Below are 21,104 nucleotides of genomic sequence, written 5' to 3'. Positions count from 1 at the left end.
GACAGTTATCATATATAAACTGCAAACTTATGTAGGGCATCAGGCAAGGAAATTCACATCATGTGATTTGGGGTACTTTCCTGTACTACTTGTTTTTATTGCACCTCTTAGTTCTTGCTCTTCAAAACACATTCTTATCTTCTGAAGAAACACTTTAAGGTGAGTTCACACTTTGCACATTGCTGTGTGCAAAGGCACTGCTCTTACAATTCTATGGATTCTCACTTTAACACATTAACCAAACACACTTTCTACAGTACATATCTGGATGATTTGTGTGTAACGAGCATATCAGACAAGACAAATAACATTTATATTGCGCTTTTGTCCTGGCTGACTCAAAGTGCTTTAGCTGCAGCCACTAGGGCATGCTGAGTAGGTAGCAGCAGTGTTAGGGAGGAGGGACTCCTAAGGACTCCTTACTGAATAGATCCTTGCTCACTGAACAGGAAAAAATTTGAAGACAGATCCCCTGTGTCAGAGGCAGAGAATGTTGTGTTATGTCCACGTTGTAGCATGGGCTTTAGGGGCTGTTCACACTTGTCCTTGCATTTTATAAAATATTCTGTGTTCCCATTGACTTACATGGAAGCATGAATCACACATCACACAGGAGAAAAAGCAGACCTGCCACCCAAATTGTATCCATATGCAGTGGTGGCGAAAGGAGGGTGGATCGCCAGCACTGCGTGTCATTGGAGGATCGCACACCGAGGGGATGGGTAATGGGGGGGAGGGAACCGTTAGTACGTATATAGATCTGTGACAATCCGTGTCCCCCCAGCCTCTGATGAGTCAATGATGACGAAACATGTAAGGCGGGGTTAGACACGGAAGTCACAAGGATACAAACACGTGGGATACCCGAGCGGCGTCCGGAACTGTGAGGGGAGTGGAGGTACACGCCATCCCAATAGCAGTAGAGAGACTACAGGTGCCAGCCGGGGCCCAACAAAGCGGGGGAGAGCCCGTGTCAAAATTACTCTGTGCCTGATATTGACAGAAGGAATATGTGAGTGTATTTTTATGTTTTTTACAAATAAATGTTGCTGGTTTTACGCTATGTGAAGCGTTTATTTTGAGGTATACTCTATGGGAAGGTGAAAGCCATACTGCAAGGATAAAGATAACCTGACACCCAGGGACGACTATCATCAGATCGGTGTGGTGGGGGACGGCCCGAAGTGTCCCAAAGCGCTGCTAGATCTAATTGGGGGTCTTTAAAGTTGGTGAGTGTCAGCTCACCTGGGTGCTGGTGGAGGTGATAGGAAGAATATATACTGTGAATAACAAGATCCTTGGCAGAAGTGGACATATCAGCGGTCATTGTTTTATGAACTCTTATTGGACTTTTAGTGTTTTTTATGGTAGTTGTATGAAGCGCCACCTTCTAGTGTTACACTCAAATTTTAAATGCAGAACATTTTTGAACTTAATTTCACACAAATAGGTTGATTCATTATAGAGCGCTGCTCTAGCAGCACTCATTAAAAAACAACTTGCAGCCGATATGCACACTACGCGCAGTCGTGCAGCGTAGCGTGATTTACTTAGTTACGCGTGTTGCTTTCATGGCAACACACACTCCTTTAAATGCCACTCGCTGCTGTGAAGTATCATGACCGCGATATTTCACTAACGCGGCTGCTACTATGTTAATTAGTATAGTTACTATGCAACTATGTGACTACGTTAATTATCATAGAAGCGGCCGTGCTAGTTAAGTATCGTGGTCGCAATACTTCACAGCAGCACCTGGCATTTAAAGGAACGCACATTGCTAACATAGTAATAGTAAGGCTGCAGGACCATAGCGCGCATATCGGCCGCAAGTTGTTTTTGTATAAAGTAAATAGGCGCCCACACCTGTGACTACTTCTGACTTAAGCACTTGTTACTGAACGGAGGAAGCGGGCCAGTAACCGTGAAATGCGTTGTCTTTTTGTGCATCATTAAAATTACTACCTACGTGGTAGTACAATTTCTACCTACGTGGTTTGTTCATTGTTTGAGGTAAGATCGAATTACTCCTAAACTTTATGATTATTTCAAGATGAGATATTTTTGGGTGCCTCTTACAAGTTTTGTTAGCTAGTCCTTAACCCTTCGGGGGAGAGTTTTTGTACACCACCTGTTCAATTGCCTAAGGAGAGCGACCTACCAGCACCTGCCCAACAATTCTGGAATACCGAACGGTAACGGTGAATTTCCCATAGTCAGTGGTTGCAGAAGTGCAACCCACCCTTGTGAGTATAATCTATTACTCTACTCTTGCCCATTTTACCTAATGATACTGCACCATTGGGCTCCAGGTCCCTCATTTTAGAACCTTGGCGATCACAACCACCAGGAGTCATCCCTTACCTTGTTTTTTAATGAGCACTGCTGGAGTAGCGCTCTATAATAGATCAACCTCAAAATCTGAAATGCAGTGGAATACATCACATCTGAGGCAAATGCGCTTTTACACAAATCACAGGATTTTTAAGTGCGAAACCTGCCTTTCATAATGCCCATAGTGTGAACATAGCCTAACACCATCTCTTGAATATAAATGTATTCTTTCTCTGTCAGCCCACTGAAAGGAATATCTGTGTATTTGCCCTCATATATAATTTGTTTACTTAGCAATAATTATGCTATTTTCAGGATCTTAAAGAGTACCTCTGGTGATAATGACATCTGTCATAATGATAGATCGGAGGAGTCTCAGGCTAAAATACTTACCTGATCCAACATCATCGGGGTCACAGGTGGCTCTCCACCCCATCCCCCCACTACCCCCAGCTCGGCAGCCATGGCCTAATGGGAGCAGGCCTTGGCACAGCAGATGGGCATGGCCAGAGTCTCAGCAGAACATTTTAAAAGTAATCACCACTTCCACAACGTTGAGGGGGCGAAGCGATCACCTGCCTGGAGGGACGATGTCTGAACAGGTAAGTATTTCATCCTGACACCTCTTTCAATCCGCCACAATTAAGCCTTTCATGACAGGCTTTGTCTTTTTAACGGAGGTACTCTTTGTGTAATGGTTAAATATGGTATGTGTCAGTTACAAATACATATAACTTGAACAATTTAAACATGTAGAAATGCTGGATATGTAAGCACCAAAATCGCCACACCCAACCACATTAGTTATAAAAATTAGAAGACAGCCAAATTAAATGAAAGAATATCATACCTTGTGTACAATACCAAACACACCAGCCCCTAGAATTTTGACTTTCTTCAACTCAGTGCATTTAAATATTTGAGCCTGGACTGTGTTAGACTTTTCTGATTGGTCCATCATTTCAGTACACTGTAGGAAAGTAAGAGAATGTATTGAATTTATTAGCATAACTGCATTCCAACAGACATTCAACAATGGAGGAAGTTTCTAAAGCGAATAATCAGCAGGTTCTTCATTTCCCTTGTTTTACCTGGCCAACTAATCATTTAAAAAATTCAATTGCACCATAAAAAGTAAAGACTGGCCAAAAACTAACCCGAAACGCATGAAAAAAATGTGGCATAAAGGAGGAAAACTATGATCACATTGCAGTGCAATTGGGCTTGTGATGGCAATTTTCAGTGGAAAACAGCCCTAATACATGCTGAAGGTACCTTACCTCTGCCCTCTCCAGATAGCGCCTCATTGCTCGCTTCTTGCGGATTTTCAGACTTCTCCAGTATAGAAAAGCCAGTAGGATGCCAAAACACAGGAAAAATACTGTTACCACTGAAGTCGCCACTGCTGCCTGGATTTTACTGGAGACAAAGAGAAAAGCCTGTTAAACAAACACAGTCCACATATCCCAGCATTGCTTAGTTGTATAACATGAGTATGCTTGTGCTTGCTTCACAGTCCCTTGGTTTCCTCTGTAGGCAATAGAGGGCACTTGAATCCTCTGTTACAACTTTTGAATACATTATCACATAATATCACTAGAGGGCAGTCAATCCTAGGCTTTACTTACTGCAACTAAACTCAAAAAGGCAAATTATGTAAACAGTCATGTTGTGTAAATAGTGTAAATTATAAGTGTTACGTTATATTGTTGGAAATTAACTTTTTCAAGTTAAAAAGGTCTCTTGTGAAGCTGGGCTTGCCTGCAGCCGCCCACCTCTCCATACAGACATAAGATAATACTGTAAGATATGTTTTGCAACTACTTCCTGTGAACAACAAAGTAATACCTCCTCATTTAGATACATGGGGCTTGATTCACTATGACAAATAGCATGCCTTATCAGAGCTAACGCCTTATCAAAGTTAACACCCCTTATCAAAGTTAACACGCCTTATCAGAGTAGCATAGCGAGCGCTACGAACCCGCAGGGGTTCAGGGCAGGACGAGTGGAGCCCTCGTCATTGCCAATTAGCAGGCATAAGTTTGTATCCCTCGCTATGCTACTCTGATAAGGCGTGTTAACTTTGATAAGGCAGGTTATCTCTGGTGAGTGTTAACTTGGATAAGGAGTGTTATCGCTGATAAGGTGTGTTAACTCAGATAAGGCATGCTATTTGTCTTAGTGAATCAAGCCCATGGTTTACTATAATACCCAAATTCTGGTAAGCATATTCTGGCATCTTTGGTTCTTCCTACCTTTAGTGTCACATGATCACACCTAACTGAGCAGCACAACAGCAGCTGCAGCCAGAAGGTAAGCTGTACTGCAGTTACAAACACATTAGGTCCACAAAAAAGGTATCATCTTACTGTATGCCTTCTACTACTACACACTGTTATGTCATCACTTATCGCCCTGATTAAAATCATAATTTGCAATGGTTACATTTTGTGTTAAATTGGGAGTGTATCTCTACTTTCCAAAATAAAAACAATCCTTATCAATTTCAATTATTTTACCAAACTGTAATACACAGATGTACCTATGATCACTGGTGTTCCGCAGGTCATTGCTTCACAGCTCTGCTAGATTAATTGTGAAAGCTGCCTTAAGGCTGTGCCAGCTGTTGGCAAGGTCTGAGTGATTATACAGCTACAACTACACATACACAGCATCCCTGCAGATGTGTAGGGTCCCTCCTCCCTATGGAATGAACGTGTCATTGCAGTACTCCAGTGAGGCAGGTAGGTGTTTTTTGCAGACTAATAACCATTTAAAGGACAACTGAAGTAAGAGGGATAAGGAGGCTGCCACGTTTATTTCCTTTTAAGCAATACCAGTTGCCTGGCAGTCCTACTGATCTCTTTGGCATCAGTAGTGTCTGAATCACAACCCCCGAAACAAGCATGTGGCTAATCCAGTCAGACTTGAGTCAGAGCACCTTAATATGCATGCTTCTTCAGGGTCAACGGCTAAAAGTAACCTACAATGTTTAAATGGAAATAAATATGGCAGCCGGCACATCACTCTCACTTCAGGTTAATTTAATACCATTCAGTTACAAAAGATCTAACATCATGATGACATACAGTATGTTATACAGATTTTTATATCCAAAGTGAAGCAACATGAGGTGATACTGTTTATACAATACTCATTAAAGTGAGTCAGAATTCCAATTATGTTAGCAGGTGACACATTTCACAGAATTGAACTTAGACTTATTGATAAATACACAGATAAAATACAGCATGGGCGAGAGCTTAGGTTCTCAACGTGTGGTACGTGTACTTCAGGGGTACTTCTGATGGGGTACGTGGCTTTGATAAAGTTAATTAGGTATAACAAATTTAGTTTTAGAAAATTATAAATCCAATTTATACACAACACCAAAGTTGTATGTCAACAAATTAATAAATGTTTGAAACCTGCACTACCTGTCAGGGGTGTCACTGGGGGGGGGGGGGGGGGGGGGGGGGGGAGGGGGGGGTGATAGGTGCGGACCGCACCAGTTGTCACCAGCAGAGGGGGTGATGCCAAGCTCCAGGCTAAGGGGCAGGGGAGTAGAGCTATGTAAATATAGACCAGGCTATTGCCCAACTCCTCTCTCCCCTACAGCAAATGGGTCCTTTTTTAACCCCTTCCCAACAAATGCAAGTAATGATGCTACAAAAAAAAGTATTATTGGCTTTGTTTAGCTTGGTAAGGTTGGAGGTTCATGGGGTAAGGGAAGGGTGACACCAACCCTAATGACATCTCTGCTACCTATTAGTGTATATATATCTATGTGAAGGGGTACAAATCTTTGCCATACCAGGTGTACTTGGCAAGTACATGCTTCAAAAAGGGGTACATAGCTATAAAACGTTGAGAAACACTGGGCTAGAGCACCTGTCATGCCTAAAAGAATAAGAGAATGAACCATTTTTGACTCATACTAACACAATAGAGTCACTGTTGAAAATAAATAGGTCAAGTAAAGTTTTATTGTCAGGCTACAGACTCTCTGGCCTAAGGCAGCTAGTTAAGTGTCTCAGTGAAACAGGTGTACAGTCAACATAGCTAGTGTGTGTTTACTACAAACAGCGGTAAAAGTGCTGTCCGTGATGGTGCTAACAGGAGGGTTAAGCTAGAGTAATTGTAGCGATCTCACACACAAGTAATGTCAAAGCAATGCTGCCTTCAGTAGCCAGACTGCCATTTCCAGCATGTAAATGATGGTGACAGGAAGGGCGTTATGCAATGACAATGTGACCAAACCCTGTACTTACTGTCCATACATTTATACATTTTCTGCTGTCTTTTAATCTGAATCCCCAACAAATCATGTTTATCAAATTCTATTAGTTGACATGCAGCTGCCATGAACATGGCTGACATCATAAGCTGCCTGTGTGGGAACACAAGCTGATTGTCCTCGCAGTCCCTGTCTGTGTGTAATAGCAGTTATTATGGGGAGAGGGAATCCAGCCAAGCATTGTGACTTCTATTCATCCTACTTGGTAGTGTAGGGAAATTTCGGGACAAGTTCAACAATACCGCCACTATAACCGTCCTTAGTGTTTTCACCGGAGAATGAGGAATTATCGCATCCAGCCCTGAAGCAGTTAACTTATTGTATATTGCGCATACGAGCTCCCCTGTTCTATTGTTTGTTTCTTTAATTAAAGAAGCACTAATGTCAAATAAAGAAAGCAGCCTAACATATGGCAGTCAAAGGATTTTGTTTAAAAATGAGATTGTTTTACAGAGTTTGTGCAGAGATGGTGGAGCATTTCCTGCTCGCTCATTTTGTACAGCACAGTAGGGGGAGGGACACTTTGTAAACACCGCCACACTAAAGCCGCATACACACTACCAACTACGTGGGCAGCACACATGCGTGTCAACTGTGCAGCTGATAATGCGCTGTGTTGCTATGCAAGGGGGGCGACAGAGGGACAACAAGCGGTGCGTGAGTGATGTCACGTGATGGTGGGGGATCGGTGCAAACAATGGGATCGGCATTGATGGGGTTGAGTAGATCCACCGGGCAGACTGCTTGCGGGTTGGGGTCCGGCAGCTGCAGTATGCACACCTGATTATCGGCTGAGGCGGTCGTTATCGGACACTTCAGCCAACTTAAGTCAGGCATGTGTATGGGCCTTCAGAGACAGTAGGTAGGATAATGGTAACCACAAAAAATAAGGACTTCAAACAGAGACTATTTATATAACAATTTCTACCTTGATATCTGAGAAATATATCTACAAAGGAATGAAAACCAATTGAATTATTCAGCAATCTTGAGTCAGCTGGTTCTGACTCCCGTGTACTTCCAGTGCTTAGACAGTCCTTAGGACATGACATGCCATTAATTGAAATCAAATGGAGAAGTCATCCGTGGCATCCAACACAGCCCTGAAGTGACCAGACCTGGACCTTCCAAATCACCCAAGCATCAAGGCCTAAGCCTAAGGACTACACAGAAGACAGTGTAATCTAAGCTCTCCTGGCACTGGGCATCTTCATCAGAAATGTATTTTATGGTGGGGCACAGGAAAAGAAAAAGGGGGGAAGGGGAGGACAACATTTTTAGGCAAAAAAACCCAAGCCCCACCTCCAATTAAAGCCACGCCCCGAATGAAGCCCCACTCCCTTGGTTGTCCGATTACCTGCTTCTGCTGCGTTTGTGAAATTTATGGAGGACTTTAGCAATCAATTTAAAAGCATTTTGTCTGTTACAACCTCTTACCGCACACTTTAATTGTCACAGAAAGTGACCGAAGTGATAAAAAGTGTTTTAAAGACCTGTCACAATCACTTTCAGCCACACACCACATGGTAGTAGGAAGCGGAAACATACCCCAAAAAAATGCAATAGATTTTAAAGGCTGCTTTCACAGTGGGACGTTAAAGTCCCACGTTACAGCAGCCTGTAACGCAGCCCAACTCACAGCAATGAAAAATCAATGTGCTGTTCACAGTGCACACGTTGCGTAGGAGTATAACGCTGCACGTTAAATGAAAGTGCAGCATGCTGTGCGTTATACTCCTATTTAGCTGCGTTACACTGTTTGCACATGCTCAGTAATGTCTGTTTTTTTTTTTTGGTTTTTTTACGCATGCGCCGTTTTTGTTCTATCAGTATAGAACGAAAACGGCGCACCAAGAGACGCATAACGCGGCTCTATTTATTGTCCAAATTTAACACCACCATACGTTGCGTTAGGGGCACGTTGTGCCACCTTAACGTCGCACAGAACGCAACGTCCGTATGGGAAAGCAGCCTTAAGGATTGCCTTTATACTCCATGCATGTTGTACATTTAGTCAGAAATTGTCCATCAGATCTCAGTGTGTGTGAGACCACCATCAGACCAGATTATCAGCACTTTACATCGTATTTACCTTTCAGTTGCAGGTAGAACCATGTTAAGGCACTTATGTATTCCTGGTCCATCGCACCTGAGCACAGAAAGGAATACACGTGTTATATGTTTATCCAGACATTCCCAATCAATACACGAACATTCTCAAGAACAAAGAGCTCACACCTGCCTTGTTAATGAACACAGTAATTCTGAATAAAGCTGTGAATGATTCGAAATGCTGTTGGGTTGTATTGCTTGTCAGTTGTCCCTGTTGTAGTAGCTTCCCTCACTTTTTGTGTCCTGGAAGCCCCTGAACTTCCTGTTACCCATCTCAGATGTACATTTTACACATTACATTTTGAACACTACACAACACTAGATTTTGGTGAGCATGATCAGTGGTTCCCTACTGGTATCTCCAGCGTCAAATATCCAGAATGAACTTCAGAGAGAGAGAGAAAGAAAGGAAGCCTGGGGACTCCAACTCCCCAACGGGGACTCCAACTCCCCAACAGGGACACAGAGAGTGTCTTGTTTTACGCTTTAAAAGGAAAAGTCACAATTCATGCAGCATTAGATAGAGAATAAAGGCAATTTCTATTGCAGAAGTGGAAATGTCTGACTTGTCTGCATTGTGGGGGCCACTGCTACAAGAATGATTTTTAATAGATGAAAACACTTAAAGGCACCCCAACAGTCTCCCATCTCTTAGAGCCGCTGTTAACACACATCCAACTCATCACAAACATAAAATCTATTGAAACTAGGACAATTCTTTATAAGTATAAAACCGTATTAATCTAGCGGGTCCAGCTGCATCAAGCAATACAAAGCTAGCAGCTGCAGCATTCAGGCCAATATACAAGATTTATGTTTGTTTGTTTTTTATTAATATTTGCTTGAAGATATACCAGAGTTTACAATGGAAATTAACTGATAAGGGAAATCAATGACATTTGGGGCTCTACAGGAAACCATCTAAATAGGCATAGTATTTCATATACTGTACGTGCAAAGTTTATGTACTTATCCAGAAGTGTTTTTATGGACACTCACAGGGATAGGGGCCCATATGCTAGTCACTTGTTCCCCTTAGTTTTCTCCTAGGTGATATTTTCGCTTCTTGACAATAAAGGGACTTTTAAACCCTTAGCAAGCAAGAAAAGCACTTTTTCAACTACATTTTCAGACTTTTTAATTAAAAAAAATGCTGAAAAGTTATTTTAAAGAGAAAATGGAAAATTGTTTTTTTTAGGAGAAAACTCAGGAGAAAAAGTGAATTGCATGTGGGTCCCAGAATCTTTTTAACTAGTCTGTTTTTACTTCAATATAAGTCAGCAAAAAGCACCTTCATTAGAACCCAAGAAAATAAGCAATAACATCCAATTAGGTTTTGCTTAATCAATGAAATTGGCTTGGTTTGGCACAGTTTTTCCAATAAATAAACTGTGTAAGAACTCACCCGTGTGTACAGTTCTCATGACAGGGCAGGCAGATATTATCTCCACTAGGATACTTGTAAACAAGCCCCTTTTCTCCCATGACCCCATGGGGACACTCAGACACACAGTGCAGCCCATCTCGGAAGTTTGCACACTGCATGCAAGAGTCTGCACCCTGGAGGATGAAAAACATTGTATGGTCAGTATAGCAATATGAGCATCGTATACAGGCGCCACAGGGTGCAACATTGAGCACTTACTGTTCCATTGCAAGTTAGACCTCCCTCCATTTTATGGCACTCCTCATGACACTGCAGGCAAACGCCATCCTTAGCAAACTCCCTCTTATCACTACAAAAACAAAGGCAAATAAAATGCAATCAGGATGAATCATCAAGTAATGATCAACTTCTACACAAATAAAAAGTCAGCTTCATTTTGATTTACCCTTGTGAAAAGTTGCAGGATGCTACACATATCTCATCTCGGCTAAAGTTTGTGCATGCCAAGCACTGACTGGGCCCAGGACCCCAACATCCATCTTCAGAACAAAGTGCATCACACACTTTCCCTTCCTTAACTGTAAATAGATAAATATGCGTCCACTATTACAAAAATAATTGGCTCAGTAAGTGAGATGACCTATGTTGTTCAACTCATTAATCACATGAACACAGTGTAGCATAATGTGTATGGTGTGCTTCTCAGGGCAGTTTCTAGGCTAAAATGCACCCAGTGCAAGAGTGTAAAAATTGCGCCCCCCCCCCCCCGTGCCGGAGCCAGGTATAGGTGCCTGCAGTATAGGTTAGCTAGGTCTAGTTGCACTCAGTATAGGTAGTGGGCTATAGGTCCCCCCAATATAGGTAGCCAGGCATAGGTGCCCCAGTATAATTGCCCCGAGTATAGATTAGCCAGGTAGGTGCCTCCAGTATAGGTATCCAGTATAGTTCAGGGGCGGACTGGCCAGGGGGGCAGGGGAGAAATCTCCCCCCAGGCCACCTTTCATTCAGTGATTTAGGGTAGGTTTGGTGTATGGTGTATTGGGGTTTGTTGTAAGGCAATGCTAGCTGATAAAAGTGCAATCAGAGGACAGGCAAGCTGGTAAATATACACAGCATGATGCAGAGCTTGCCTGGAGGGTCCGTGTGCAAACATCTGTCTGGTCTCTCCCCATTGTTATTATGACTGCATGTGTGGATAAGGTGTTATACAAGTTAAAGTTTTTGACAGTCCCTAGAATCCAGGAGGGCTACTTTCTGACTTGTGTGAGAGACTGGCAGGGACAGGAGTCCTATTACAGGCAAGTAGCCTCTGTGTGATGTGCAATACAGATAAGGTCTCTGCTCCATCTCAGGCTATTCTCAATTTCTCTCCACTCCTCCTCTCTCTGGGCTAGTGCACACCAAAATTGCAATAGCAATCGCTAGCAATTTGTGAGTGTGATTTTGTGAAACGATTTTCAGAGCGTTTTTTTTTAATGAATTGCTCCAAAAAATGCTACATGCAGTGTGTAGCATTTTTTGGAGCAATTCATTAAAAATAGCTCTGAAAATCGCTTCACAAAATCACACTCACAAATTGCTAGCGATTGCTATTGCGATTTTTGCGTGCACTAGCCCAGAGGAGTGGAGAGAAATTGAGAGTAGCCTGAGATGGAGCAGAGAGCTTATCTGTATTGCACATCACACAGAGACTACTTGCCTATCATAGGACTCCTGTCCCTGACAGTCCCTCACACAAGTCAGAAAGCAGCCCTCCTGGAGTCTAGGGACTGTCAAAAACTTTTCAACTTGTATAACACCTTACCCACACATGCAGTCATAATAACAATGGGGAGAGACCAGACAGATGTTTGCCCACAGACCCTTCAGACAAGCTCTGCATCATTCATGCTGTGTATATTTACCAGCTTGCCTGTCTTCTGATTGCACTTTTATCAGCTAGCCTCAAGTTTCACATTGCCTTACAACAAACCCAAATACACCAGACACCAGACCTGCCCTAAATCACTGAATGAAAGGTGGCCTGGGGGGAGATTGCCCCCCTTCCCCCCTGGCCAGTCAGTGTAGCTGTATACAGTGCTTTCCTGAACTAATTACTTTGCAGTCCCCTGGGGAGAGGGAGGGAGAGTTCACAGCGCCCTTTGGCTGTCTGCGCTCAGGGCTGCCGCACGGCTGCACGGCCCCTAGAAACGGGTCTGGTGCTTCTGTTCAGAAAGTATCACATCCCTTCAAATCTTTGGGGATCCACAAGCCACAATGAGGGACTGGAGGACACTTGGGGCCATATCCTATTGCCAGACCCGTTTCTAGGGGCCGTGCAGCCGTGCGGCAGCCCTGAGCGCAGACAGCCAAAGGGCGCTGTGAACTCTCCCTCCCTCTCCCCAGGGGACTGCAAAGTAATTAGTTCAGGAAAGCACTGTATACAGCTACACTGACTGGCCAGGGGGGAAGGGGGGCAATCTCCCCCCAGGCCACCTTTCATTCAGTGATTTAGGGCAGGTCTGGTGTCTGGTGTATTTGGGTTTGTTGTAAGGCAATGTGAAACTTGAGGCTAGCTGATAAAAGTGCAATCAGAAGACAGGCAAGCTGGTAAATATACACAGCATGAATGATGCAGAGCTTGTCTGAAGGGTCTGTGGGCAAACATCTGTCTGGTCTCTCCCCATTGTTATTATGACTGCATGTGTGGGTAAGGTGTTATACAAGTTGAAAAGTTTTTGACAGTCCCTAGACTCCAGGAGGGCTGCTTTCTGACTTGTGTGAGGGACTGTCAGGGACAGGAGTCCTATGATAGGCAAGTAGTCTCTGTGTGATGTGCAATACAGATAAGCTCTCTGCTCCATCTCAGGCTACTCTCAATTTCTCTCCACTCCTCTGGGCTAGTGCACGCAAAAATCGCAATAGCAATCGCTAGCAATTTGTGAGTGTGATTTTGTGAAGCGATTTTCAGAGCTATTTTTAATGAATTGCTCCAAAAAATGCTACACACTGCATGTAGCATTTTTTGGAGCAATTCATTAAAAAAAAACGCTCTGAAAATCGTTTCACAAAATCACACTCACAAATTGCTAGCGATTGCTATTGCAATTTTGGTGTGCACTAGCCCAGAGAGAGGAGGAGTGGAGAGAAATTGAGAATAGCCTGAGATGGAGCAGAGAGCTTATCTGTATTGCACATCACACAGAGGCTACTTGCCTGTAATAGGACTCCTGTCCCTGCCAGTCTCTCACACAAGTCAGAAAGTAGCCCTCCTGGATTCTAGGGACTGTCAAAAACTTTAACTTGTATAACACCTTATCCACACATGCAGTCATAATAACAATGGGGAGAGACCAGACAGATGTTTGCACACGGACCCTCCAGGCAAGCTCTGCATCATGCTGTGTATATTTACCAGCTTGCCTGTCCTCTGATTGCACTTTTATCAGCTAGCATTGCCTTACAACAAACCCCAATACACCATACACCAAACCTACCCTAAATCACTGAATGAAAGGTGGCCTGGGGGGAGATTTCTCCCCTGCCCCCCTGGCCAGTCCGCCCCTGAACTATACTGGATACCTATACTGGAGGCACCTACCTGGCTAATCTATACTCGGGGCAATTATACTGGGGCACCTATGCCTGGCTACCTATATTGGGGGGACCTATAGCCCACTACCTATACTGAGTGCAACTAGACCTAGCTAACCTATACTGCAGGCACCTATACCTGGCTCCGGCACGGGGGGGGGGGGGGGCGCAATTTTTACACTCTTGCACTGGGTGCATTTTAGCCTAGAAACTGCCCTGCCTATTGCTGAACTCGCCAGCGCTAAGCACTGGTGAGTTCTTAACTTAGGCGATGGGGACATCGCCTAATCTTATCAAAGGGAAGGTTCAGGGACTGTTGAAAAAAAATAAAAATCCGCACCCACTTATCTGGGGCTTCCTCCAGCCCGTGGCAGGCAGAAGGTGCCCTCGGCGCCGCTCCGCAGGCTCCCGGTGGTCTCCGGTGGCCGACCTGGCCAGGCCGGCGGCCAGGTCGGGCTTCTTCTGCGTTCCAAAATGCGCCTCATGGCGGCGCGCTGACGTCATCGGACGTCCTCCGGGCTTTACTGCGCAGGCTCAGAACTACTGAGCCTGCACAGTACAGCCCGGAGGACGTCCGATGACGTGAGGCGCATTTTGGAACGCAGAAGAAGCCCGACCTGGCCGCCGGCCTGGCCAGGTTGAGTCGGCCACCGGAGACCACCGGGAGCCTGCGGAGCGGCGCCGAGGGCACCTCCTGCCTGCCACGGGCTGGAGGAAGCCCCAGGTAAGTGGATGCGGATTTTTATTTTTTTTCAACAGTCCCTGAACCTTCCCTTTAAACTTTAGACCCCCTTCCCCAGGCGGAAAATAACTCGCTTGGGTGATATAATCGCCCAGCGAGTTCTTTACACGGTATCCAGTTACCCTTTTCATGTCTCCGGGAAGTGATGCTTCCCGGCAGACATGAGCGTTAGCTTAGACCTGCAAAAAGCAGGTCTAAACCAGCTAACGCACACCGCAGCATCTGGGGGTCTCCTTTAATAAGGAGACCCCAAGAGCTCCCCGTCGGGTTGCCGCAGACCTTAGAAGCCCCCCACGTAGCTGCGCCGGGCACCCCTGTTAACATACATACCGCCGCTGATCACCCGACACCTCTCACCGCACATTCCGTAGTGTAATTACAGTGTATCTAACTGTAATTACTGTCCGCATAGGAGCCCGGGCAAAGCATCTTTGAATCTGAAGCCGGGGCTCCCCATTGGTCCGCTGTCTGAGCCATTTTATTAGGGGTCTCCTTATTAAAGATGGTGGCAGATGTTAGGCGGGTGTGCGCATGTGTGGGGAGTGAGGCCGTGGTGCTGAAGGACAGCACCACAGCGTAAACCTCACTCCCCATGGCCTGGTAATAAGGAGCATCGCTCAGGCTTTCACCTGAGTAATGCTCCCTAACGACTGGCCATCGCGCGAAGGATATGGGCAATAAGATTTGACGGTAATCCTCGCGCGATGGCAAGGGGATATGTAGCTCGCATTAGCAAGCTACTTATCACCTTAAATAGGATATGGCCCTTTGTGTCTTCTCTACAGGATCCAGAGGCTTCCCTCTTTTTAGGTAAGTATTTCCTTTTTGATCTGAGCTTCGGCTCGAGTACACTTTAATACAACAATTTTACAAGCTATTTAAGAAAAAGGGGAGCCATTCATGTTACACAAGCACAGGGTAAAATATGGGTAGTTTTTCTGGAAATATGCAAATTATTTCCTATAAAATACCCTGAAATACATGCCGGTATCATGAACGTGAAAGCAAAAGAGATCTCTACGTACCACATGTATCCGAAGGTTTATTATTTCTCAAATCATAGCTTTGTTTCTTAGATGAAGATGAAAATGAAAATAGATGAGGCCAATTAACGGTGTGATAATAACAAAGGTTCGCATTTTCAGTGATGTAAACCTTCCCAGCACTGATATCCCGCAGTGAGTGGAAACCCAGAGATGTCACATTGCCGTTCTTCATTATCAGAAGGGAGACTCCTCGGCTGCAAAACAAGGACTCCATATCAGAAATTCCGTATGGGACACACAAGTCAAGGTGGACACACTACAGACAGAAGGAAGGGCTAGATATAGTTTTATGCTATGGCTGTACCCCAGGTGCAAAGGTTTCCCTTTCCTCTCTCTTGGGGTGACTGGCGATCACAGGAAACAGAGAGAATTTTTCCCCACTAGATATACAAACAGCAATAAAAAACAGACAAAGGTCCTGGCACTCTCTCTGATTTTCAGTAGGCAACATTTATTCATTCTACTCGATTAGGAAACACATGGTTATTGAGACCATCCCAGACACATATTGTGTCTGTACTTAGCTTAGGAGAGGGGAGGGAAGAGAAGCAGAACTCCCACTCTGGATAAATACAATATAGCAGAAATGAGTATGTGGAATATTCGGCCTAGCTGACTGCTAGATCTCCAGAGCAGGTTGAGGAAGGAGGGGTTGAGTTCTGTACATCCATTCATTTGTCACTTATTCCAACTGTAAGAAGCTGCAAAAGGCAACAACCACTGACTAAAACCGCTACATGCAGATTTAATGCATTCATGCAAAAAAAGTGCCTGGAAAAAAAGATGCGTGGGATTGCCACCAGTTGAATATCGGTAAAATTACTGATATTCTACTATTTAATTCCAATACTAAAGTATTGGTAATCTTTACCAATGTTTTACTATGTCTTAACCTAACCCTACTCTCACACAGAACTCTCCCTCTACCGCTACTTAACTCTAGACCTCCCTCTAACTGTGCCTGTGCCTCTTAACTCACTCACAGATCTGTTTGTGTTTAATATTGGCATAAAGGGGGAAAACAAAACATTTATGGTAAAGAACCCCATTTTATGAATGTAGAGGATCCCGGAAGCAGGGTGAGACAAGAATACCTGTTTTAATTTAAATAGGTGGGTTTTTCAGCCATCTATCCCAGATTTGGTTAAACTTATTGGGGCATTTTCTGTGTTTGTATACAAGTTGCTTGTATGGTAAAGAGTTTTTTATTTTGGATTTCCACTCTATCAGTGTTGGACTAAGTGGAGACATCCACCGGAAAGCTACGCATTGCTTGGCAATGAATAAGGTTTCTATCAGGAATGTTTTCTCAAATTTGTTTATATCTTCAGGTATAATGTTTAGGATACACATTTTAATGTCTAGGGTGGCCGGGGAGCCCATACGATCATGTAGAAAGTCCACTACCTGCTTCCAAAATGCCTCAAAGGGGGGGGGGGGGCATTGCCACAACAAATGTAAAAAGGAGGGTTCTTTCTTGTTACACTTTGGACAGTTGGGTGAGGTTGAGGGGGAGAACTTGGCAATTCGGGAAGGCAGCATGTAGCTTTGATGTACAGTGTACAATTGCGTAAGTTTATCTCTGATACATGGTGAAACTGATTTAGTGGCCATTAGACATTCCTCCCATTCCTCTTCATCAATATCCACCTCAATTGCAGTCCATTTTTCATATGCTTTATCTGCTATGGGTTGAGATTGATATTGAGCCATGAGCGAATATAAGAGGCCAATATGATGTTGTATAGGGCCATCTTTGATACTTTCTAAAATAAGAGAAGTGCCAGTCCGGGGCAGACCGGATGGAAATTTAGCTTTTATGGCATGGGTTAGTTGTAAATACATAAAGTGGAATGTTTCTGTTCAAGCATATTGCTCCTTCAAGTGTGAAAATGGTGGGATTAGGGAGCCTTTCAAGACTTGACCTAAATATACAATCCCTTTGTCTGCCCATAGCCTGGTGTTTTGGAGTTTGCAAAGTTCTGGCAGACAAGGGTTTTCCCATAGTGGAGTGTAGAATTCCCATGTGTTAGAAGGGACAAGTGTACAAGCTCTGTTCCAAATCTTAGTCGCCTGGACCAAAATGGTGTTATGTGGGTCCTGCTGTTGCAGGGTGTGTTTTAATAGAGCAAAGGGTAGATTACATAGTTTATTGGTATTGTCAAAGCCTAGTAATTGAGGGGCATATGGAGAATCGTCAATGAACCAATTTGCCATGTGTTCCAGTTGTGATGCTACATAGTACCACAAGGGGACAGGTAGTGCCATGCCTCCAAGGTCAGAAGGACACTGGAGAATTCCTACACCCTTTTTAGTACTGTATGTACTAAAAGGTGGCCATACACTTATCAATTTTCCTGTTCGTTTTCCTGATTCCAACACTCTGATCAAATCTGCCATCAATCTATTGCCCCAACATGTCCGATCGATGGATTGTGGAACTATTTTTACCTACAATCCATCCTATCGATTGGATAAGATGGAAGATTTGCATTGGGTGGGGCAGGAGTTGTGGCTCAATCAATTTTCCATATATTTGCTGCTGGAATGTTCTAAAGGGAACCAATTCTTTTGCCACATTAGGTGTCTTTGTCATGTCAGACATGCAGGAGAGACTCACGTGTAGAGGGTTCGACCTCCTATGGTAGTGAGATTGGAGAAGACACTGAAGTCATTCATGTGTGTTGGCCAAGACTGGATATTCAGGTATCCTGAGCAAAGATGCATGGAATAATTATTGTCATATATATGCATAATAAATAATCTCTTTTTATACAGTTTATCCATGTAACATAATCATATCAGGTTTCCTACCTGTGATCTCTTGCACCGTTCTGAAGATATTCAGTTTGTTGGGATCCAGAGGTGCAATCTCACTCCAAACATCCCTAAAGTAACACGCATAAATGTTAAAGTGTTAAAGAGTCTCAAATGTATATAAGAAAAGAAAAAAAATCCATATACTGTTAACTATATTAATTATAAGCTATGCTAAGAACAGTTTATTGCTCTAGCTATGGCTATAAATGCAGGTTCTTATGACACTAAGCTTGGCAGTTTTTATCACCGGTGATCACCAATAACAGAGAAAACTTGAACTTAAAGTAGATAGTAGAAATCTGACAGAACCAACAGATTTTGGGTTAGTCCATCTCATCATGGGGGATTCTCAGCATGGCCTTGTGAGGCTTGGTGGTGTATTCTCCACAGTCAGCATGAAACGCATGAGCTGGCGTGGAGGAGGTACACACACCAGCACAAGGAAACAGGCTATCCCTAGTATAGTGGAGGGGAGGACTGACTCCAATAGGAGATTGTGGCGCACAGAGCCGGTGCAGATCCGACAGCCACAAACAATGCTTTCGTTATAACGTCTCAGCGCAAAGTAGCGATGAGCGCATAAACCAGAACTGAGGAGATCAGGACAGGTAGACAGAATGAACGCTTGCTAGCTAGCGGCTACTTAGCGACAGCAAGCGTCCAAAACAAGACAAACTGGAATGAGGCAGCCAATGCGATTGCAGCGATGGCGTGCCTCACAAAGACAGGACAGGATAGTCAGGAAATAGCAGGATCAAGATAGATAACCGTAACACAGACAAATATACAATAAGTATGTTTTCCTAGCGTATTACAATTACAGCTATCAATGAAACTATTTGTAACGTCTGACTAACATATGTATATATCGGCAATGAACCGATATATGACATAAGCAGGAACGCTGACTAGGACTGGAGTAATACAGGGAACAGGACTCAGAAGGATTCGCTATCTCTTCGCAGAGATGAACGCAATCCACAACGGTAACAGGACAGGATTCAGAAGGATTCGTTATCTCCTCGCAGAGATGAACGCAATCCACAAACAGGACCAGGAACAGGATAACTAGCTCGGCACGGGTGATCAACGTGCTAGAACTGACTAACTGAACACAGGATATAAACAGTTCGTGTACGTATATATCAGCGTCACTGATGTATCAACGTAACACGAATACAAGGAAAATAATAAACGTGCTGGTATGCATATATATGGGCAATGAACCAATATATGATGCAAAACCAGCAAAGTATCTTTAGAACAAGAAACACGATTGGGGGCTGAAGCGACAGCAAGACAGGCTTAAACTGAAGCTATGAAAACCCGAGGAGTCCTGCAGGAAGCAGATCTTTATACTGAGGTCATCCAATGGGAGCAGACATGCAGATTCCCACACAGGTGAATAATAATCAGTCACAAGCTGACAGCAGGGAAAGGTAGACAAAGCTATGCAGCTTGCATGGAAAGAGATCAGAACTGCCTGAGCTGCAGCACTACTACTTCCAGCAACACCTGCTGCAGCAGCGATCATTACAGTACCCCCGCCCTTAAAAGCGGATTCCAGACGCTTTTCAAAACTGAAATTCCCAACAAAACAGTCTGACTGATAATTCATGATGACCGGGACAGCCCGGCAAGACCGAATTCCAGAATCAGTCCCCACAAGACTGGACCCATCAGAACCAGAACCTACAGAACCATGCCCATCAGTACTACAAGCCCCAGTGTGACACCCATCAGAACCATGATTTCCAGAAGAAAGCCCTCCGAAACTCCCTGAGCGATACCCACCGCTTTCCAGGAACCGTTCAAAAACGCCAAAGCCTTTGCAATGCCCACCGGGACTGTCTTTACCAACACAAAACCCACTGTTGAACCAGTCCAAGGCACCAGGACAAGTTTTCTCAGAGACCGCCCAGAACACCTTGAAGCTCCAAAGAGATCCCCATAGGTCAGAACGCCCCTTAGGCTCACATGGAGAACTATCAAGAACCCCTATGGAACCTAGGGCAATTCCCGAGTCAGGGCCACAAGGACAAACATCAAGATCAGGGCTTTCAGGGACCAGAACCATCTCTGGGCATGCAGGCAGACTGGCAACATCAGAACATGTTCCCACTAAGGAAGCATCAGAGCACGCTAACACCTTACACACACTTGGGCATTCTGGCACACAAAGAACATCTGGGCACACTGGCACAAGAGAAACCTCTGGGCATGTCAAGGAACTGTGAGCCTCAGGGTCAGCCAAGACAGGACCAAAACCAGGACTGGCCAAAAAAAAAAATCATCATGACTAGACTTCGCAACTACTGGACTTTTACACGAGAATGCAGGATCAGACTTAGATGTCGCTGATTCCAGCAAAGTCAGTATTGCAGCAGCCCCCACTGGACTAGGCAAAACTGAGGAATTCCCTGAACAGGAAGGGGACTCTGGAACCTCTGCCACAGCGGCCAGAGAACCAGAATCTTTCAGGATACAGGGCTGGGTTTCAGGAACACTCATCAGACCGGACTGAAATTCTGAGATTTCTATTATTTTGACCAGAGAATCAGAATTATCCATGTTACAGGGCAAGACTTCTGAAACATTCAGAGGACAGGGCTGGAGTTCCTCGGCTGTTACAACACTGGAGAGGGACTCAACAACATTGGTTAAATCAGACTGTGTACAGGGCAAGGTATCTAACACACTTGCTGACGAGGACAATATTTCAATGGCTTCTGCTTTGCTGGGCAGAAATTCATCAAGTTTTATTAGAGCAGACTGTAATTCCAAAACAGC

The 21,104-nt window shown here is 44.2% G+C and overlaps 1 protein-coding gene across 1 annotated transcript in view; it reads right to left on the bottom strand.

Moving 5' to 3' along the window:
• The window catches only part of ERBB3 (erb-b2 receptor tyrosine kinase 3), a 160,289-nt gene that overhangs the window by 28,060 nt on the left and 111,125 nt on the right, over positions 1-21,104 (bottom strand). The window contains exons 10-18 of the mRNA XM_068267621.1: positions 18,309-18,382; positions 18,115-18,205; positions 15,474-15,688; positions 10,579-10,711; positions 10,392-10,482; positions 10,152-10,306; positions 8,727-8,783; positions 3,615-3,753; positions 3,185-3,304 (exon numbers count right to left, since the gene is read on the bottom strand). Of these exons, the coding sequence (XP_068123722.1) occupies positions 3,185-3,304; positions 3,615-3,753; positions 8,727-8,783; positions 10,152-10,306; positions 10,392-10,482; positions 10,579-10,711; positions 15,474-15,688; positions 18,115-18,205; positions 18,309-18,382 (1,075 nt within the window). The remainder of the gene's footprint in view (positions 1-3,184; positions 3,305-3,614; positions 3,754-8,726; positions 8,784-10,151; positions 10,307-10,391; positions 10,483-10,578; positions 10,712-15,473; positions 15,689-18,114; positions 18,206-18,308; positions 18,383-21,104) is intronic.

This window comes from Hyperolius riggenbachi, chromosome 2, assembly GCF_040937935.1.
Source record: "Hyperolius riggenbachi isolate aHypRig1 chromosome 2, aHypRig1.pri, whole genome shotgun sequence".
Taxonomy (NCBI): domain Eukaryota; kingdom Metazoa; phylum Chordata; class Amphibia; order Anura; family Hyperoliidae; genus Hyperolius; species Hyperolius riggenbachi.
This window is presented reverse-complemented; position numbering and strand designations above follow the sequence as displayed.